This window comes from Rhipicephalus sanguineus, chromosome 5 (genome assembly GCF_013339695.2).
Source record: "Rhipicephalus sanguineus isolate Rsan-2018 chromosome 5, BIME_Rsan_1.4, whole genome shotgun sequence".
Taxonomy (NCBI): Eukaryota; Metazoa; Arthropoda; class Arachnida; order Ixodida; family Ixodidae; genus Rhipicephalus; species Rhipicephalus sanguineus.
Genome location: NC_051180.1, coordinates 141,289,206 through 141,308,703, shown reverse-complemented (window position 1 = coordinate 141,308,703; position 19,498 = coordinate 141,289,206). Strand labels below are relative to the sequence as shown.

The window sequence follows — 19,498 nt, the reverse complement described above, 5'->3', positions numbered from 1 at the left end:
ACAGCCGTTCGATCAAGTGTGTGAGGGTACTGCCGTGTTGTACACAAATAGGGACAAGTCAACCGTGGTCATATTTGCAAGGGCAGGCTCAGCGGGCGCAACGAGAATGTAGCGCTAGATGTACGCGTATCGTTTATTGCATGACAGACGTTATCGGCGCGGCAGCTGTCGAACTGAACTAGAATTAAACTTATAGACCGATAGACGGGGAGATAACTCGCATGTTCAAGGGATCCTGCCCAAACGAAACCATCGAAGGCACCAGACAGGGCGTCACTGCAGCACCCGCGCCCTCTGCGTTTCGGTCCTCTTCCCCGCTATCCACGCAACCGGGTGTCAAAAGACAGATTGGTCGATAGCTGCCGGCGGCATGCACGAGATACTAAAGGGACGATAGAGCCGGCCGCTAAAGACACGCAACGAGTGAAACGTTCCCCAGGAACTGGGCTGAAGCTTCCCTGTGGCAGCTTACTCCATTTTCTGCGGTCCCTGGCGTTGTGATTGGCTCCTATGTCCCATGCGCGTGCAAACACCAGATAGCCGAAGATGATACGCGCCGTTCGAAAACTCCGCGGAACCACACGTAGGCGCCTCGAATGCGGTAAGTGGGCTCCCCCACTTCTCGCTTTGCCGACAAGGCCACGGGGACGCGCAGCAGAACCAGCCGAATAGGCAGCCCCCCCCCCCCCCCCCCCACACACACACAAAGCTAGGGTTGACGCTTGGGCAAGTTGGTGTGGGTTCATCTCATTTTTGAAATGAATCCACACCAACAAACATTTTGAATGAAAAAAAGCTACTTTCGAGTTGGCCGAACAAAATGCCCTTTCCTGGCGGTTCAATGCGGTTACAATGCAAGCATTACAATGCGGTTCGATGATTCTCGAGTCGAATGTCAAGTAAAAGTTCTCCGAGGTGTGTCTACACTCCGGAACGGTCCGTGATTGCTGTCAGACTGGCTCAGACACAAAGAAAAAAAAAATCAGCTGTTCCTCCCGCGCGTGGTCGGTCTTGAACACCGTGGTCTTGACATCGCGCGCTTCCCTGCGCCCCCGGCGGGCATAGTCAAGTGAGAGGCAAGCTTTAGGTTCTTGCGCCTCACATGGTCGCCCAACCGACCTGTTTTGCATGATGTGCTGCGTGCGTGCGCCTGTTCAATTGCCGAGGAACGTTTACAGAAGGAACGCCGTTCCCTCTGCCGTTCCTTCGTAAACGTAACGAGTTACCGTTACAGTTCCACCGATCCTCAATGGAACGGTGGCGTTCCTTCGTTCCTCCAAAAAGGAACTAGTTCCTGGAACGTCGTTCCTTGGAACGCCGTTCCGTACAACACTGTCTAGCACCAACCTGTAGGTATTTCGTGTGCCTACTTCCTCATCCCTGGCTTCGCTCGTGGCCTTTCTTCGTCAAGGGAGAATCGAAGACGAGAATCGCGAACAGATTTGCAGTTCGGGTTTCTGTGATCTACAGCATGGACTGCTTTCATAAAAAGTACTTACTCTCGAACTCTTCGTAATATGTCAATCAACCTTGTCAATCAACATATAGTTACTGAAAGCAGTAGGACTACAGCAAAAAACATTTATAAACTGAAAGCTTTCGAAATTCACCTTTCTTTAAATACTGAGCAAGGACGTAAATGGAACGTGTGATCTGCAGTACAAATTAAGTGCCTTTTTCCTTTCTACTTAGCCACCAACATATATATAAGAAATTTCTATGGTATATATTTCTCTGAAATCATCTTTATCGGAACACCAAGCGTATACGCTTGACGTTCGACATACTTTGCAATCAATAAACTTAATTTTGCTTATCTGCTAGCCGACACAGTCCGTTTGAAAGTGTTTTGTATTGCTTACATGACTGTAGTGCTCGGACAATAAAATACGGAACTTAATGTAGGAGTTATGAATATCCTGCCAAGCATTCCGAAAGGAAGCACCAAAATCGTTTTCAAGAGGTCGTAGTGGCAACACAATACATTTCACGCTGAAAGCTATTCAACAAGTTTAAATGTTTAACACGAATGCTACCTTTTACATATTAACATGTCAAACTTGAATCTGCACATAGCGAATTGTTTCAAAACTAATTTGCTCTTCTCTAGCGTACTGCTCACAAGTGTAAGTGTATACGCTGTCGTGTCAGTGTGGAGGCGTTAACTTACATCTCCATGCTCATCCACTGCTTGGTAATGCGGGCCTCTGCATGCTGATACAAATATGAAACTTGTTTTGTTGCACACCGTATACATGTGTTTTCGGATACTGAAACCTACGCTTCAGTTACAGATAAAGTATAAAATTCTGTGTTTCTATAATAAAAAAATAAATAATTTAAGGTGTCATTTCACCTTTGGATATGTTCGCGTTGTAAATGGGGCTTACCTAAATTCCAGCATAATAGTCGACGTGTTATCGGGGTTAAGAAAACAGACATATCACACTTTTCAGGCTTTGCCCTTGGGCTGAACGAGTATTTGCTTAGTATAAGTTATCACTTGAATCATCCGGCCCGGATAAATAGGTCATGAGGATCAGCTAGTTAGTTGATCAGCTTTACAGCTTCAAACTAGCTGCATACATACAGAGCGAAATGCGCAAAAATAAATCGACGTTTTTACACATATACTTAACTTAACTGACCAACTGTTCTTGCCTGTTGCTATTTTTTGCCCTGTATAGTATTATTATTATTATTATTATTATTATTATTATTATTATTATTATTATTATTATTATTATTATTATTATTATTATTGCATGCTATGCTATTGGTTTCCTGTTATTTCATCTCCTATTTTAACTGTTCTCGCTTGTTTACCACCTGCTAATATTCTGCTAAATTTTAAAATCCATTGTTGTTGTATTTTTTAACTGAGGGTCCCGTTTTCAGTATTTATACTCTGGGACCCTCATCTGTATACACGTATTATGTAACTAGCCCTTATGTCACCAATAAACTCAAACTGAAACTCAATATAGTCTAAGATATAGCCACTATGAAGCTCCGCTCTGTAGGAACAAATATCCAACTAAACAACTTAAACACCTGATACCTACTTTTCTAAATTAGCATAATCAAGTTCTAATTAATGTTAATGAGCCCATATCAATATCTATTTTAAGCGTGTTGGGAAGTCTTATTTGTTGTCCTGTGTGCCTGCATAGTATGATGCAAGACCTCAAACACCATGCGGTTTTCGATCTTTCTATAATATATGTTATATTGAATTATTTTTTGTGTCTGTGTCATCAATCTTTGTTAACTGGTGTTATGCCATGTTTTTTTCCCCAGTTCAGTGCTTCCGCTTTTTACTTTAAAATTTCGTAATGATGTTCACAGCCCTGCGGAACAGTGCTTGGGTGGTAGGGCCATTGTCAGGCAGTTAATCTGCCTTTAGCTGTACCGCCCCTTGACATGTGTGATGTTGAAAAACAATAAACTAAAAACTGAAATACGATCACGCAATATCATTCATGGCCTTTCACGGCGGCCTTGGTGTGCTGAATGACGCGATTTTGCATGCCTCATGCTTATTTCCGAATCATGTGCAACTTCACGCTTTCCAATGCGGTAATTCGTCGGCCTTAAATACGCCATTAAGAAATCTGAAACAAGTATTAAAATTATGCGAGATTTTACTCTGTCTACCGTCGGAAGCGTGGTCATGCCACTCTTAAATTTGGAAGTCTTTTTTTTTCTTCAGTCCGAAGACTTGACAGTGTAAATGTACATCGATGAAACAACAAAATGGTTTTGGATTATAACACCACACCTGCACATATAAATCAGTAATATCTACACTTAAATATTGCATTATTTATATGAATCAGTGTGTCCTAGCGCTGTCAGGTAAGTGTTTTCTATAGCCTTCCCTTTTTCAGATAAAGTCGAACCATGAATATGACTGAAAACTTCATGTGTTAACAATGTATACGTGTAATTACTTGATGGAAACATTTTCATTGAAGAGGCTGCTACATCGCAAATTTTCACCAGCATCAGTTATTGCAGGTGCCACTTATGAATATTCAGCTGTCACAATTGTCAACAGCTTTTGAGGAAACTATTTTGTTTATATAATGTGTTGCAGTGTGGCTACGCTAATTCTTGCAGCACAGCAGGCCTACAATAAAGAGATGGCTGAGCTTCATTTATTGTTGTGTATCATCCAGTTGTCGACTCCTTGAGAAACCATTAGTGCATGAACTCCAATGAGAACTGCTTATGGCGATTTATTTTAACTTCACTGCGAGGCTTCCCGGTTGCCTGAAGAATTCCATCTAGCCGTCTAATCGAGCATTTATATAGAGGATTTTAAAAAAGATGCGACTCTTATATGTCGACTCGTTCCTTCAATATATGATGTGATATATGCAGTACGCTCAGATGTGTAAGTCACTGTGCCTTTTCTAACAGGAGTTTGTGATGTCAATGGTGTACTTGTACGATCGATAACTTTTTATGTTTTTTTTTAAATATAGGCATGCGATGACTACAAGGGTTATGGTGCACTCTTGGCCACTATTATGTTTTTCCGTGAACGAGGAGCACAACATGGCGTCCCGAATCACGGCCAATCTTCCATCGCATAGGTGCGCGCCACAAGCATTCAAGAAGATAACAAACAGCAACGATCTGTCATACAAGAGTGTGAGTTCTCGCGACAAGTTATATTCAGTACAGCCTATTGAATGTTTTCGAACTCTAAGTATTTATTTTGCTGCCTTGAACACGCCCCTTAATCTCTCTAAATTCCTTTCCGTATGCGTTACGAGAACTTCTTCTACTTAATAAAAAAACATATGTTGAATTTGAGTATTGCTATTGCCAATCGAACGTTGGATAAAACACTAAGGAGTTTCCGGACACAGTCACATTCTTGACTGTCGATATTGTCAATGCTTTTTTTTTTTTTTTCACTTTCAGGATAAATTATTAAAGGGACACTAAAGAGAAACAATGAATTGGTTTAGATTGATAAAGTGTGCACGGAGAACTCCTGTGCAGTTTATTTCACCAACGTAGGTTTATTGTTAGAGGAGAAAACCAAGTTCAAAGTTTCATTTTTAAATTTCGCGCCGAACTTTGTAATTCGTGACGTAAAAGATTTAAAAGAGCATTTAACGTATTTTGGCGCCACTGGCTCGACGAAATTTCTACAAACTCGTTATGTCAAGTCTCTGGCCCCCTCAGAGGACAGAGGACTTCGATTTGACCGATTAGGAAGTACGTAGGCCCAAGCAGTAGCCGTCAAAAATATGTGACGTCATGCCAAATGGTGCCGGAATTCCTAGGTGGCGTCGCCACCTGTATTTTCTTTTAGCTCGTTTTCTCGCTTATTAAGCGTCTTCTAGCAGCAAGCGTGATGTTTTTGGTATCGTGGAAGACTACTTTACTAATGCGAGAAAAATCGTTTTGCTCTTTAGTGTCCCTTTAACATATGCGATGAGTACAGACCTGACACGTTTTCAACTTAAGAACTGGTCCGAGATTTAGCTGGCACATGGTGCTGGTGTGTGATATTAGCATTCTCGCCTTTTGGTGTTGTGTGTTTAAACATAATGATTGGCAGGTGAGCAGGTAAAGTTTTCAATATGGCAAGTTTGTCCATTCTCTCGGAATAATTAAAGTTTACCCGAAAGGACCGCTTTTTCCCCTTTACTAATTTTCTCTAACGAGCCATGGATAAGAGCAGCTGCCACTCTCTCTATATAGAGCAAAGGAATGCTCCGCTAACTGCCGTAATTCCATATCCACAGAAATCCACCGATTGTCAGCACAGAAGGTCAAGAGCTGCCTTGGGCGTGAACTTCGTCTAACGAGCACAGATTCTGTGTGTGTGATTTCGTGCGTGTGTTTGGACTCAATCATGGTTTTTATTATCTTCCTTCATCATTTCTCTTTCCTGTCCTCCTCCTCTTACACAGGGTAGCAAACCGGATGCTACGATCTGGTTAGCCTTACTGCCTTTTCCTCATTTTCACTCTCTCTATCTGTAGCCTCGACTGCTCTTGATGGATTTTTTCTAGTTTGGATTATACCAAGAGAAATAGATACGCCATGTCTGGGACAGCGTTCAAGCTTTTCAAAATATTAAGAAATAAAAAAAGCAACGACTGCATTCGATCATTCTTAATACACTCAGGACACACTACAATGGTGGCAGTGGTCGAACAATGGATGTGTCGCTGGAGCCTCCATAAAGATTCCTTATTCGACATGAGTTATTAATCAATTTGTCCGCATCTTCTCGTAAAGCTGTTAAGTTAGGATAAGATAGATGCTCATCACAGGCCCCCCCTTTCTCTTAACTATCTTCTTGGTTGCGTCTACGTCCTTATGGAAGCACGAACTGTCCTAAGAATTTATCATCCGAGCAATCACTGTTTAATGCAGCGGTTCTCAGCCGTCGATGTGTCGGGACCCCCTGTGGACTGGTCGAAGTGACGTACGCGGACCCCTTGTGTACCTTACTTGGTGTGACGGACCGGGGGAGGGGGGGGGGCGTGAGACGCGCTCGCTGCCTTATATATTGAAAGGAAGAACAGGCGAAGGAAATTCAGCGCTATTGCGGCTGATGTTCTTGTTGAGAATGTCGTTGCAGTTCCTGGAGCAGCACCTGGAACTGGGAATAGGTCAAAACTGGCCTCAAAAACATTTTTTTTTTCGCGGGCGATGGCATCGCAGTACCCCTAAGACGGCTCCGCGGAACCCCTTTGGAGAATCACTGGTTTAATGTTTGCTAGAAATGGACAGCAGTTCTATGTAGATTACCTATAAATGTATGTAGATTTTTTTGCTTAAAGAAAATCAGGCAGAACCTCGGTGGCTTGTGAACGCAATCAGTGGCACCTTTTTTAGGCATAAGGAAGGGGCTGTAAGTGTATGAGGGGCCCATGCGAACGAGGCTTACGTCTTGACTCATTATGAAAGCTTGATAGCGCAAACAAACGGGACACGCGGCGTCCCTATATGCAACGCGGCGACCTTAATACACGCGAACCCTTTTGCAATTTACGCCGTGACTCTTAACGCTTATACACATGTATATATATCTTCGGTTTTGTTTCCAAGGCACTACGTGCACTCGCATGTGGTGTCCCAGCGAACGTTTGTCAATGTGTTTATCTTTAGTTATATTTGTTAATTAGCCAAGTCATTGACCTACAGTATAGGTCTAGTAACTGCATATTGTGCGAGTTCCTGATTGGCTAAACTTAGCTGGCATGTCCCGTGTAATAGACAGGTGCATATAGATAGTAGTGCAGTCAGTTTGGCTTGGAACATATTGGCTTGAAACTCCTGCGCATTATGGTATTCACATGTGGAAATAACTACTGTAGATATTTTTCTTTTTTATTCTGAAGGAATTATATTTCTCTTAGTTCACTAGCTGCGTGTATACTAATGTGCATTTGCCTGTATTTGATACTTGTATACAGACTGACAATCTAATTCCTGGGAACGTTTTTCACGATGATGACAAGTACGTCACCAGAATTATATCAACGCATACCTCACACTCTAAACACTTTAATCATATGTTGTCTGTCTTCATTTGGCTAAAGGCACTGTGAAACCACATGCCGTAGTAAATTACCTGAGTCTATTGTTATACTGCAATGAAATGAACGTTATTCACACCACCCGCCAGTTGAGAATCTCTAAGCACCATTCCACAGTATCGTTATGTTTTCCCGATTCTGTTGAATAAACCTGTTTCCCTTTCTTTATATCTGACGTTCTTGCTTCTCACGCCTTCGTTTAGATACAATACAAGCCACTGCGACGACTCAACGCTGATTGCAGACAGAAGTGTTGTGACACAGCTCGTAATTTAGAGGCATCTAGCATAATTGTTATGTTAACAGTGACATTGGAAAACACAGGGTTTAAATGAGCGACCAAAAAACACGTCGAGAGGAGCTGTACTTAGACGAATGTCGTACGTAACTCAGCGACTCAAACTACAATACATATACTGTTTACCAACACGCGAATTTATGTGCTGGGTATACAAATCGTGGCTTTGGAAATACTCAGCACTGAAGTGACATAGGAAACAGTGAACCGATCGAGGGGCCTGTTGTGTTAGACACAAACGTATTAAGCAAACAGTATCAGGTCGAATAAATAAGTTATATGTTTCAGTTGAGGTGTATAAATTTTAAGACAAAGAAAAATGAAACTGGAAAGGAAACAACCGGAACCCACAAACCACGCATTGCATGATTGGTGCACTGCCATTTTGGAGAGTGGCTCCAGGGAGTGGCTCCTTTCCTGTCCACTGTCTCCGTTATTTGTGTATGTGCTAAAGATTTAACTCCCGGAGTGTAAGCAAGGGCCGCAGGTGGTCATGTCAGCATCTAGCGCACAATATACAAGACCTGGTCTTGTGCACTAGATACGGAAATGGAATACCAATGTGTGCGAACTTAAGCTATTTCGTAATCATGGTGGCGAAAGTGGGACATTCCTATTTTGGAGCAGGCAGCTGACCAACAAATTTCCGTATGTTAATTATACCAATGAGCACTGACGTTACAGGAGACGAGACTCTCGGTATGAAACTATCGTGAAGTGGAATCGACTCAGGTGGCCATGTTGGTTAGACACAGTCATATGAAGCAATAGTTAAGCCAAGGACGTTCATAGTTTAACTGATGCATAGAAATTGCATGCAAACGGGTTGAAGTGTTGGTCAAACGGTAACTGGCCCTGTCATGTGGCAACTGTTGGCTTGTGTCGCTATTCGTATGCTAAGAATATGTGCGAAGGGCAAAACTTACAATGTAAGAGTAACCCTTACAACATTGAACGTTAAAGCAATGCCTAAGGGCTAACTTCTCGCGTCGCATGAATGACAACTGGCGCAGCAAGTAACAAAGACATGGAATTGCTGAAGCATGCGGATATGCAACTGCTTGTGTATTTGTTCGTACAATTTCTGCAGGCTGGTGTCTTTGTCCTGCAGACGAAATCTGCATTGTTGCCAACGAAGATACCGGTAAATCTCGCACTTTATGCGTATGCGCAAGGGGTACCTATTGATACACTTGAAAGATGGGAGCTTCATTTCTCATTCCTTGAATCGCTGTATAGCACATTTGGTATGACGTTGAAAAGAAAGAACAGACAAACGGGAAGGCTTATTCACTTTTTATACGTTGTGGAAATGCTAATTCTTTTATATGAAGCCACGAAAATCTGTACACTGGGGGCACACGCAGAAGCTATAAATAACATACGTATACATATGCATCTCAAAACTCTATGACGGTGCCGACGCCGCATGATAAATCACTGGGTGGGCTGTCTCGCGATGTCACTTTTTCCCTGGCATCTATAGGAACAAAAGTATATAGCATAAGCGACCTGCACATTCAAGCATCCCTCGTCAGCGCTCTTTTCCGTCTGCAGTGCATGGATTAACCTTACCTTCAGTACAAGACGCATACACCTTCCGACGCCACACATCCGAAACACAGTGTCGCGACAAACACAGCACGCACATGGAAACCTACGTGGTAGAACATTCAAAGCGGCTTACGATCACGGCAACCCGTCTCACGTCCGACCGGGGTCAAAGTCGTCACTGGCAGCAAACACCTCTGAACGCTGACACAGCCACCGCACACTGCTGCAGCACTGAACGACGTAGCGCGGCTTCTACCCGGACGAGGGCGCTGCTTCTGGGGAGTTTGTGTTCTTTATTTTTTTTCTCACGTTCGCAGACGGGGACCACCACCAGGCTGCGCGCTCATGGCCGTCGTCTTCGTCCCATTCTTCGTGCCGTTCGAGCATCTTTCCTTCTCGTTTTTTCAGCAATTAGGCACGCGAGGAGCGCGGGCAGCCGTGGAGCAGCACTTCCCGCATGGCGTCTGGAAGACACCCCGTCCTGGGAATCGGCCAGAAGGGGTGACTCTCAGGGGGGCCATCCAGCCCTTTCTCGAGAGGGGGGACCCCCTTAAATGGGTCACTAAATGGCGAGACGAATGCGGACTTCTTTGTTGCCGCGAGCATCCAAGACGCCGCGCAGGAAGGTCCCCCCGCGCGCTGACGGTTTCGGCAAGCATCGCTCTCGGCTCGCTCTCCGGTTAATGGTTCCGAAAGACGAGCGCCGGGCCGCAAGACAATGGCCGTCGAGTGTCATAAGACCATCAGCGCGCTCTTGAGCGCGGGAGGCAAGACCCCCTGCGAGAAAGAAAAACGGTCTCCGAGGCACCCATCGCGGCAGCGACCACCACCTGACTCTGGACGCCCCGGGTCGGCTGCAGCGCTATCTGTCTGTATGCGCGCGCCCGATGGCCACATGTGCGCCATGGCTCGCGGGCACGCCTGTCCCTTTGTGGTCGGGGCAGCAGATATGAAAAATCGTCCCGCGACCGAGGGTGCCGCGGCGGCGTTTTACGGCTTTCGTCCCGTCCCATTGAGTTGAGGACAGTCGCATCGTCAGCCGAGTAGTCGTCGTTTTTGGGTGCCTCGAAAAAAGGGGGGCGCCGAAAACGTCTAGAAAGAGGCGCCCCTTTAGGACCGTTGTCACGCCGCTCGGAGCAATATGCGTCACGCCGTTCTCTCCTGAGGGCGCGTTTACTCGCGACCCTCGCCGAAGAAGTTGAAGGCAATAAATTAGAGGGCCTCGGCTGTCAGCTTGCGGTTTGGTGTTCAAGGTGAGCGCGGCGGATCTTCGCGACGACATTTTTTCCCCCTTTCGTTTCTCAGTGGTGCTTTTCGATCGTTTAACGAGCGCTCACGACATCTTGGACGCACATTTGGCGGACATGTCTCCATCGCACACGCGTCTTTCCCTGAGGCCATACTTTTTCCTTGTTTTCCTGCCTTTGGCTGCAAGCTTGCCACCTGTTGTCTTCAAACAGCACGTCGAGGTGTTGTCGTGCCAGCCATTGCTCGTTCTTATGAGCGGTGCAGCGGAAGTAGGCAAGTTCTTTCTCCGTCTGCATTCCTTTTCTACATTCAGTTATGTGTACGTTATGTGTAGTTTCGGAGTTCGGGTGATGGCTCATAGAACTTCGCACTACAGCTGTGAAAAGCGTTGCTGCTATCAATGGCATATGTTTTGTACTTTACCCGCCAGCGGTACGCGCGGTGCATCGACGCAAAAAAGAACACTCTACTCTGAGACTCTCGAGAGGTCATTCTCGCTGTTCCTGCGCTTGACGTAGTAACGACGATGAAAATGTACACATGACTTGACACTGACACACAAGCACACACGCAGCGCGCGCGCGTACACCTTTGCGAAGTAGGGTTACACCGCGATGTCGCGCCGGGCGCGCGCATGCCCTCTTCAGCTGTAGACCACACTGTCCAACATGGTTGCCCCGAGCCCCTTCGAGTCCTGGAGCACACTAACTAGTTCGTTTCCAGGCTTTGGGACCAGGAGTCCCCCTTGAAGCTTGTTTTCTTTCTTGGCCTTCATGCGCCGGTTCTGGAACCAGATCTTGATCTGGCGCTCGGTCAGGCCCAGGGCGTGCGCGATCTCTATCCTCCGGCGCCGCGTCAAGTAGCGGTTGAAGTGGAATTCCTTCTCCAGCTCCAGGGTCTGGTAGCGGGTGTAAGTCTGCCGCGTCCTCTTGGGCCCTTGCGAGGAATCTGCATTTGCAAGAATATTCGCTGTCAATGATGATTCGCGTGATCATTATTAAATGCGCAGCATTTCTTAGCGAACCTCTGGCACTTTGAGCGTTTCTATCTATCTATCTATCTATCTATCTATCTATCTATCTATCTATCTATCTATCTATCTATCTATCTATCTATCTATCTATCTATCTATCTATCTATCTATCTATCTATCTATCTATCTATCTATCTATCTATCTATCTATCTATCTATCTATCTATCTATCTAGCCGCCTACGTCTGGGTGCTCTCATGATCGCCTCCTTAACTTGGCGTAGACCAAAATTTGCATGGGAGGGTAAGAGGATTTGACGAATATGACTGCCGGGTCATGACATAAATAACGTTAAAATCCTGTCGCGGTCGTCGTCAAACCCTTTCCACTAGACACGTGTGGCACACACCCGTTTACCACAGGCTGTGGTGTACGGGTATGCGCCACAGGTGATTGACAGTTTATGTCTACCCAGGAACGGCGAGAACAGACATTGGTAACTTAAATGCTAGAGAGTTAAGTAAAACGAACATCGGCAGCGTTGACTCAACGAAGGGAAATAATGAAAATTAGGATCCCAGCAGGAATCGAACCAAAGCATTCTGCGTGGCAATCAGGTATTCTACCACTGAGCCACGCCAGGTATATAAATTGCATTCCTATGATTTAGCAAGCTATATTGAAGCATTGCTCGACCCCGGAGAAATACATTAACGAAAGTTACATATGATATCCACATCACCGCATCGTAAAAGTGCACTTCGTCCACCAGAACGACGAAGTGTCCTCTTCATTTCTTAAGAGGCTGGGCGATGGCCTCATGCTGACCGAGGATGATGTCAGATTGATTGACAGCCATTTGTAGACTAGGCTACGTAGGCCACATGCGCCCAGGTAGTCTACGAATAGGACAAACACCATCCACTGATGTTGATCTACGTAGCACTATCCAGGCCTACCAGCCTCGACGACCTATGCCACACCAACGCGAAAGGTGGCTTCAGGTTCCGACATGTCGCCGGCACTGTCAACAGACAATTTGGCGACGAAATGACCGAGGCATCCACGAATTCCAACAGCTCTACTATACTACATACTTCAATACACATGGGCCCCTCTTCACCACGATCACGACCGGGTCGTATAACAAGTCATGACCAGCTGCTGGTGCTCACTGATCACGGTGATGATGCCCTTGCTCAAGAACTGTCAAGAACTTCTGGCACACATGCACACGGGCGTGAAACGCGCGTGCGTTCTCGAGACATAAGCACTACATATCAGCTTACCGCTTCTGGTGTTGGTAATACCCACGCTGTCATTGGCAGCGTTACCCAACCGTAAACAACTGCTTATATAACACATATGCAGCTCTTCAACATATATATGTGTGCGTATAAAATATATTCAAATCTTTAGCGTCATTTTGTAACGTGTCGCTCAGTAAAAAGTTACGCCACAGTCACCTACCCGCCGCATGCTTCGCATAACATCGACTCCCACGGTACGTGGGATCTGCCGAATTTTCTTTTTCTGATAAGCTTGACCGTGCAACGCGAACACTACACTATATTCTGGAACTAGCGCTCCAACCAACGATAAGGCTAGAATTTTCAATGCCGCATCTGTAAATGCGGCATCGCATTCTTAAAATTTTATTTTTTGACTAAACAACAGCTCTACAAGTTCCACTCAAGGAGGTGTAAAAACAAAAGGTGTAGTGGAAGCTCTTGCAACACCGTTACCTTACCAGCAAAAGTGAAGCCAGCGCTTTCGCACCCTTTATCTCTGAAGCATGGTCCTTCCGGCTGTTGCTCGCTTAGAGTTGTAGTTCTCTTACTCAGTTAATTTAAACGCTAGGTTAAATCTCGAATAAGAGATCGTTGTTCCGACGAAAGTAACATATCGAGATGAGTCAGGCACGTAGGCAAGGCCCCCCCCCCCCCCCCCCCGGAATTCGTCCAGCCTTTTATGTTCCCGGGCAATTTTTTTTCTTTTTGCCATGAAAAGACTTTCTTTCGAATAATTAGGCCTTGCCCCCCCCCCCCCCCCCCCCGAAAAAAAAAAATCCTGGCTACGTGCCTGAGATGAGTATTCATGACTTGATCTCAAATAAAATTGGCCAAGATTTCAAGGTTCTTTCTAGAAACCAGTAACACAAAGACGCACACTGGAGAAGTGTCTGTCCAGAAAAAAATCGTCATTTTAAACTCGTAAGGTATGGGAGGAAAACGCTCCCTTTCTTTCCCTGAACGCTGATGTTTTATCCTGCCCCTACTAAGATGGCGGCCGCGGCCGCCATCTTTAGGGCGAGTACGGCTTCACTCGTGAAGCATAATTTACACTCCAGCAATTCTTTTTAAACCTCCTTGGTTCTACCATGCGATGTACTACATTATAACCCAATGTGCATGCACTATAACGTTGCTTACGTTGCACAAAATGATGATGAGATTATAATGATTAGATTTCCCTCAATCGTTCGCCGCGAGCTTCACAATATATATATATATATATATATATATATATATATATATATATATATATATATATATATATATATATATATATAAGCAGGGAAATAAGCGAATGGTGGAAGAAACTGTCCAATTGACCACAGTACACTAGTTCAGGCTTCAATACTATTGTTTTGGTTAGATTTTACGTGTTATGCAGATATGAAGTACTTTCGGTGAAAGCACCAGCAGTCTGTTTCTAGGTATTAGGGAAACGCTATGATGTTAAGGAAACCCTATTGCTATGGTAGAGTTTTAAACCTGTTCTTTTTTTTTTTTTCAATAAAAATACTGACTTTTATGGCATAAATGCAAAATTATGGCGAATATTGCGGCAGGGTTTGCCTCAAAATGAAATATTTTGATGCCTTTTCGTAAACATTTTAATTATTTGAGCAGCAATCTGTCAGCATGTATATCCTCACCGGCAAATGCCAATGTTTAAATTGAAACAAAATTTAAATGTTGACATCTCTGCAAAGCACGTACACGCTTGCCTCATTGAGCTTCTCTGGACAACAGGATAGGTTGATGTGAATAAGTGTCACAGCGACGCGCAGACGCCAGTTCCCGTTAAATGCGCATGCGCCGTGTAATCAAGGTTGATTTATTATATGTTGCTTATTCTTTGTGCTTTAAATTCCACCGTAGACACTACTGGACGCAAGATAGGTACTGCTCTGCCAAATAAGACATATACATAACAGAAATAATGAAATAAGACAGCACACTAGTTCTATGCACCCTGTCCTTTGCACCCTCTCCTGCTTCTCTCTCGGTTTCAGCTGCACAGATAAACCCAGTTAATATGCAACGAAGTATTGTCGTTTGCAAACTAATGTAAAAATAATACACCAGAATTGTTCTAACAAACAAGCGCTTCCTGAAATGATGGTGGCGTAATCGATGGGGGGCAGTTTATTTTAAAGGCCACATATAAGTGGCATTCCATTATATATGTAACGGGGAGGGTGAGATAATGAAGCCTTTCTGTTACATTGTGTGTGCTCTCTCTCTCTCACTTTCAAACTTCCACATCCCTTTCGACAGTGTAGGGTAGCATACCGGTTATTCTAAACTGGTTAACAGCCCTGCCTTTTCTCTCTCTCCTGTTTTCTTTCCTTTCCAGATTCATGGGCGTGTTCCCATCAGCTCGTCACCTGCTTCGTCATTATGTCGCAAGATCTGAAGCTCAATAATGATTTTCGCTGGCACCGGCCTCTGTTATATCTTATACGGATAGACGTATGTAGACGTCTATAAGACGTCTATATACGCGGTTCCTATAAGAGTTGATTTCATGGCTGGTTTTACCTGCAGTAATTATCTCATGACGGGGTTAACCTGCGGCTAGAAGTTATTTGACATGGGCAAACTGTTGATTCGGCAAAATTGTGGAGTGCTTGCTAAAGCTTCAACACTGAGACGGCCAGATCAAGGAAGCACTGCAAGTGCTGTAAGATTGACATACGTAATGTGATCGGACGTGCGAGAAAGATAGCGAGAGAAAAAAAAAAAGGTAGACAGCTCAATGATGGGAGCGAAATTGAATGAAGATAGGGTTAGTCTTATAACAGTAGATAGACAACACATAGAGCTAACATTAGACAGCAGTAGTGAAAATATTGTTTAACCAACGTTAGCTAACAGGCAACATTAGCCCATGATGGTAATTTACGAGTAACTGCAGTAGTCGACTTATCCCAGAAATTGGACATAACTGTTTACACAATATGCATGGGTGGAACAAGGCTAGGAAGACACTGTATTCCACGCATGTATGTTAACTGTGAAAACATATACGGTTGTCAACTCTGGACAAGTTTTCAGAAGTTTTGTCTCGGACGCAATAACTTTAAAACCGGTAAAAACTGGAAATAAAAGAAGAAAACGAAGTGTTAACCGACCTTTCAAAGCCATCGAAGTGGAAGCCAACGAAATGTGGAAGCGGGGCGTAGCGATTATTTTTCGTAACATGTGAAATCAAGCAGGCACCCCGGAGCTATACGTTCGCGCTCCACAGGAGCTCTACGGAACACGCCTGAGAGGCGGCGTGTGGAGTCGATAGCTGCCTCGTGGGACGCAGCGTAGGAAGCATATTGCGATAGCTTGCGCAGGTGGGCCTGCTGTGTTAAATGAGTGTTGTCGGTTATATACACTACACACTGAAGCCCACAATGTGGCATTACAGCCTAATATGCATTTGGCAGGCCTTATGTTTTTCACATCATGCGTAGAGCAAGTTTTCCGGAAAATTTGCCTGCCCAAGAAGCCTAACTGTACGTTGCTCAGCCCCTTCACTTGCAAACTTCCACGGAATCTAAAATTGAATTAAATGGCCTCAGGTTCCTCGGACGGGACAAAAGACTTGAATACTGCGGAGCTTTGATAGCGGTGTTACCATTTACGCGCACAATTAATACTTGTAATTGCGATCGGAGAGCCCGCAAAATATTCTTATGCCTTCGACATTAAGAAGACCACTCGATATAAATTATGCAGCATCCCATCTGCTACGAAGTCCGCCATCATTGTAGAATGCAAGTGTTTGAGCTATGGAGCCAAGAGGAAAATTTCTTCGTGCATTAGCGATAACAGAATGCAATCAACCATAGAATGCTCCTCAACATGGGCAACATGAGCAATCAACTCCTCAACATGAGCAGTTGTCAGCTATAAGACCCTGTTAAAGATCCTCTAAGACCCTTAAAATTTTATAGCGAAGTCGAACGTGCCTGAGGTACCTATATTTTTCTTCATTCATAACGTAATATCATACGTGGTGTGTGTTGCAAGATGGTGCGAAGGCCTTTTACGTGCTGACGGTGACCATACTTGTTGGTAGTGAAAACTTTTTTTTCAGACATATTTTCTAAACGACACAGTTTCTACGTTCGAGATATTTAAGTTTACCTTATACAGAAAAGGACATGAAAAAGTCCGTTACGTCACAGCAGTGAATTTTTACTCAAGCACGTTATCAACACAACCAAATAACATTAATCTCATAGAAAATGTTGATTTAACAATGGACTATCTCTTATACCTAATACTCTTTGATCGAAAAGCGTCAATTTCACTTCGTAGAGTAAGTCGAGCAGCCCACTGTCTCCAGGTGATGCTCTGTCCCAAAATGAAAGTCTCGTTGTTCAGATGAAAAAAGAAAAGAAAGAAAAAAAGAAAAACCTTTGTAGAAGCTTGCAATGGATCTTATGTTAATGTTAATAATTGACTATATGTCATGTCGAATGAAATATAGCAAAAAAAAAAAACAGCGCACAACAAACGTCTGTTTCACTTCCATGCGCCAGTCGGGCACCACCAACATTACCTATCGCTGGTAACATATCTCAAAATAAGAGAGCTTATAGTTTCAAAATACTTCTCAAGATTGACTTCGACACCAGGTTAAATGTAACAGAGCGCTAAAATAACGGAAAGGAAAAAAAAAACAGCTGAGTGAATCAATGCTGACACGCTCTACAATGGCTTGCCTGAGTAGGACTTCATCCAAGGGTAGAAGTTGTCCGTCTTGCTCGGCGACTGCGCGTTTGTGGGAGACCCCTGTCGCTCGTTCCCGGAAACCGGCTCCGCGCTGCCAGCGCTCCCGGCGTAGCTCTCGGGAGTCCCGGGACCGTTGCCTTCGGGCTGCGAACCCGCACCGTTGCTGCCGGGTGTCGCCGCCACTGGACTCGCCGCCGCCGAGCTCTGGCCCGGGAACTGCGGCTGCTGCTGCGGTGGCTTGCTGTTGCTGCGGCTTGACGATGGCAGCGAACGGAGAGACGCTGCTCGTCGGCTTGCCGTACTCCTTGGAGGCGACCGCCGCCGACGTCGGCGCCACGTGGGCGTGCGTCTCGGGAGGAGGCCTGGCGGGAACAGCGGCCGAGTAGTAGGGACCCACGTTGGGTGGCTCGTAACAGGCTGGTGCCGGGTTGTTGCTGCTGCTGTTGTTGATGGAGCATGTTGTGGTGGTGGGGGTGGTGAGAAGGTGGCAAGCCCAGGGATTGGTGGTGAGCATGCTGCGGATGCCCATGATGGTGATGGGGGTGATGGGACGGCGACGTCGGGTGCTGGTGGGCATCGTATCCGAGTCCCTTGGGAGCCGCGTCGAAGCGTCCCGAGTACGGGTAGCGGCCGGCAGAGCCGAAGGTCGCCGATGCCGCGGCGGCGGCGGCAGCTGCAGCCGCAGCCGCCGCGTACTGGTGGTGGTGGGCTCCGGGAGCGTCGACGTAACCCGCCGGCGAGCCCGAGTACTTCGAAGGGGCATACAAGTGCGGGTCCTGGGCGCCGGTGGGCCAGCCCGTCGCGCCCGGGCTCAGGTTGCCGAAGTACGAGGTCATGACGAACCGCTGCCGATCGGAGGAGTCGAGGCCTTCAGCATTGCGCGGCCGTCACTGTGCACGTTCTCGACTTGCCACAGGGCACCGCCGTCCCGGAGAGGAGGGCGCGGACCCACGCGTACCGGACACTGGGGAAACAATAGCGAGGGAACAGGCTCTAAGGTGCCTGTCGGCCCGACGCCGGCAAATTAGCGCGCCGCCGCTGTAATCACAGGTAGCCCGTCACGTGACCCGGCCGCGGACGGCCAATGGGCGCCCTGTCCGAAGGAGTCGCTCGTGCGTCAAGCCTGCCAGCCGCATAACCTGGCAGCTGAAATGCTTATGATGAGATATGGATTAGACGTCGGAAGAGAGACCCCCTCACGTGTCCATTACGAGGGGTGGGGGGAGCCTGTCGGCTTCCTTCTCTTGCCTTTTCTTTCCTCCTCAGCTGTCGGTGGCCGGCTCACGTTTCGGGGCCCCGGAGAGAAGAATACACACACCTTGGGCGCGCGGGCGGCCGCGGACCAATCAGCGCGCGCGACGCTGACCAGCGGGCAGGCCGTCGCGCGGCGCTCATGCCAACCGGACCGAGGCCCACTGATTTGTGGCTTGCGACCACGTCAGCTATAGCCGGCTTGATGAGGGCCCTTGTGACGAGAGGCTGCCTGCCGAGGCGAGACGTGGACACGCGCTCTCGACAGCTTCTTTTTTTCTCCTCTCTGTTTACGCGCTCCAATGCGAGAGTTACGGAACCGGCCCTAAATATCGGTTCCTGTTTTTCCTCGTATCTTAAGCAGACAATTCATTTTTATTATGCGCTCGTATCTGAGCTCTTTGAAGAATAATGGACCGGACAGAACTCGAAACGTCGCCTTTCCCTCTATACCAGATTTCGAACGCTCCTGAGTAACGGTATTGCTGTTCCCAGTCATTCACCGTAATGCGAAATGAACAAAAGCTGGCATGCCGCGCTTGTCGAGTATGTGCTCAAATTGCGCTTGTAATACCACCGT

The 19,498-nt window shown here is 46.0% G+C and overlaps 1 protein-coding gene across 1 annotated transcript; it reads right to left on the bottom strand.

Annotated features, from left to right (window-relative positions):
• Window positions 1-9,191: 9,191 nt before the first annotated feature.
• Window positions 9,192-18,503, bottom strand: LOC119394998 (homeobox protein Hox-A4). The gene is made up of 3 exons (XM_049416052.1): window positions 18,161-18,503; window positions 17,658-18,107; window positions 9,192-11,622 (listed from the first exon to the last, which is right to left on the bottom strand). Exons 1-3 carry the CDS (start codon window positions 18,501-18,503, stop codon window positions 11,318-11,320), a joined length of 1,098 nt encoding a protein of 365 aa, XP_049272009.1. The 3' UTR covers window positions 9,192-11,317.
• Between the last annotated feature and the right edge of the window lie 995 nt (window positions 18,504-19,498).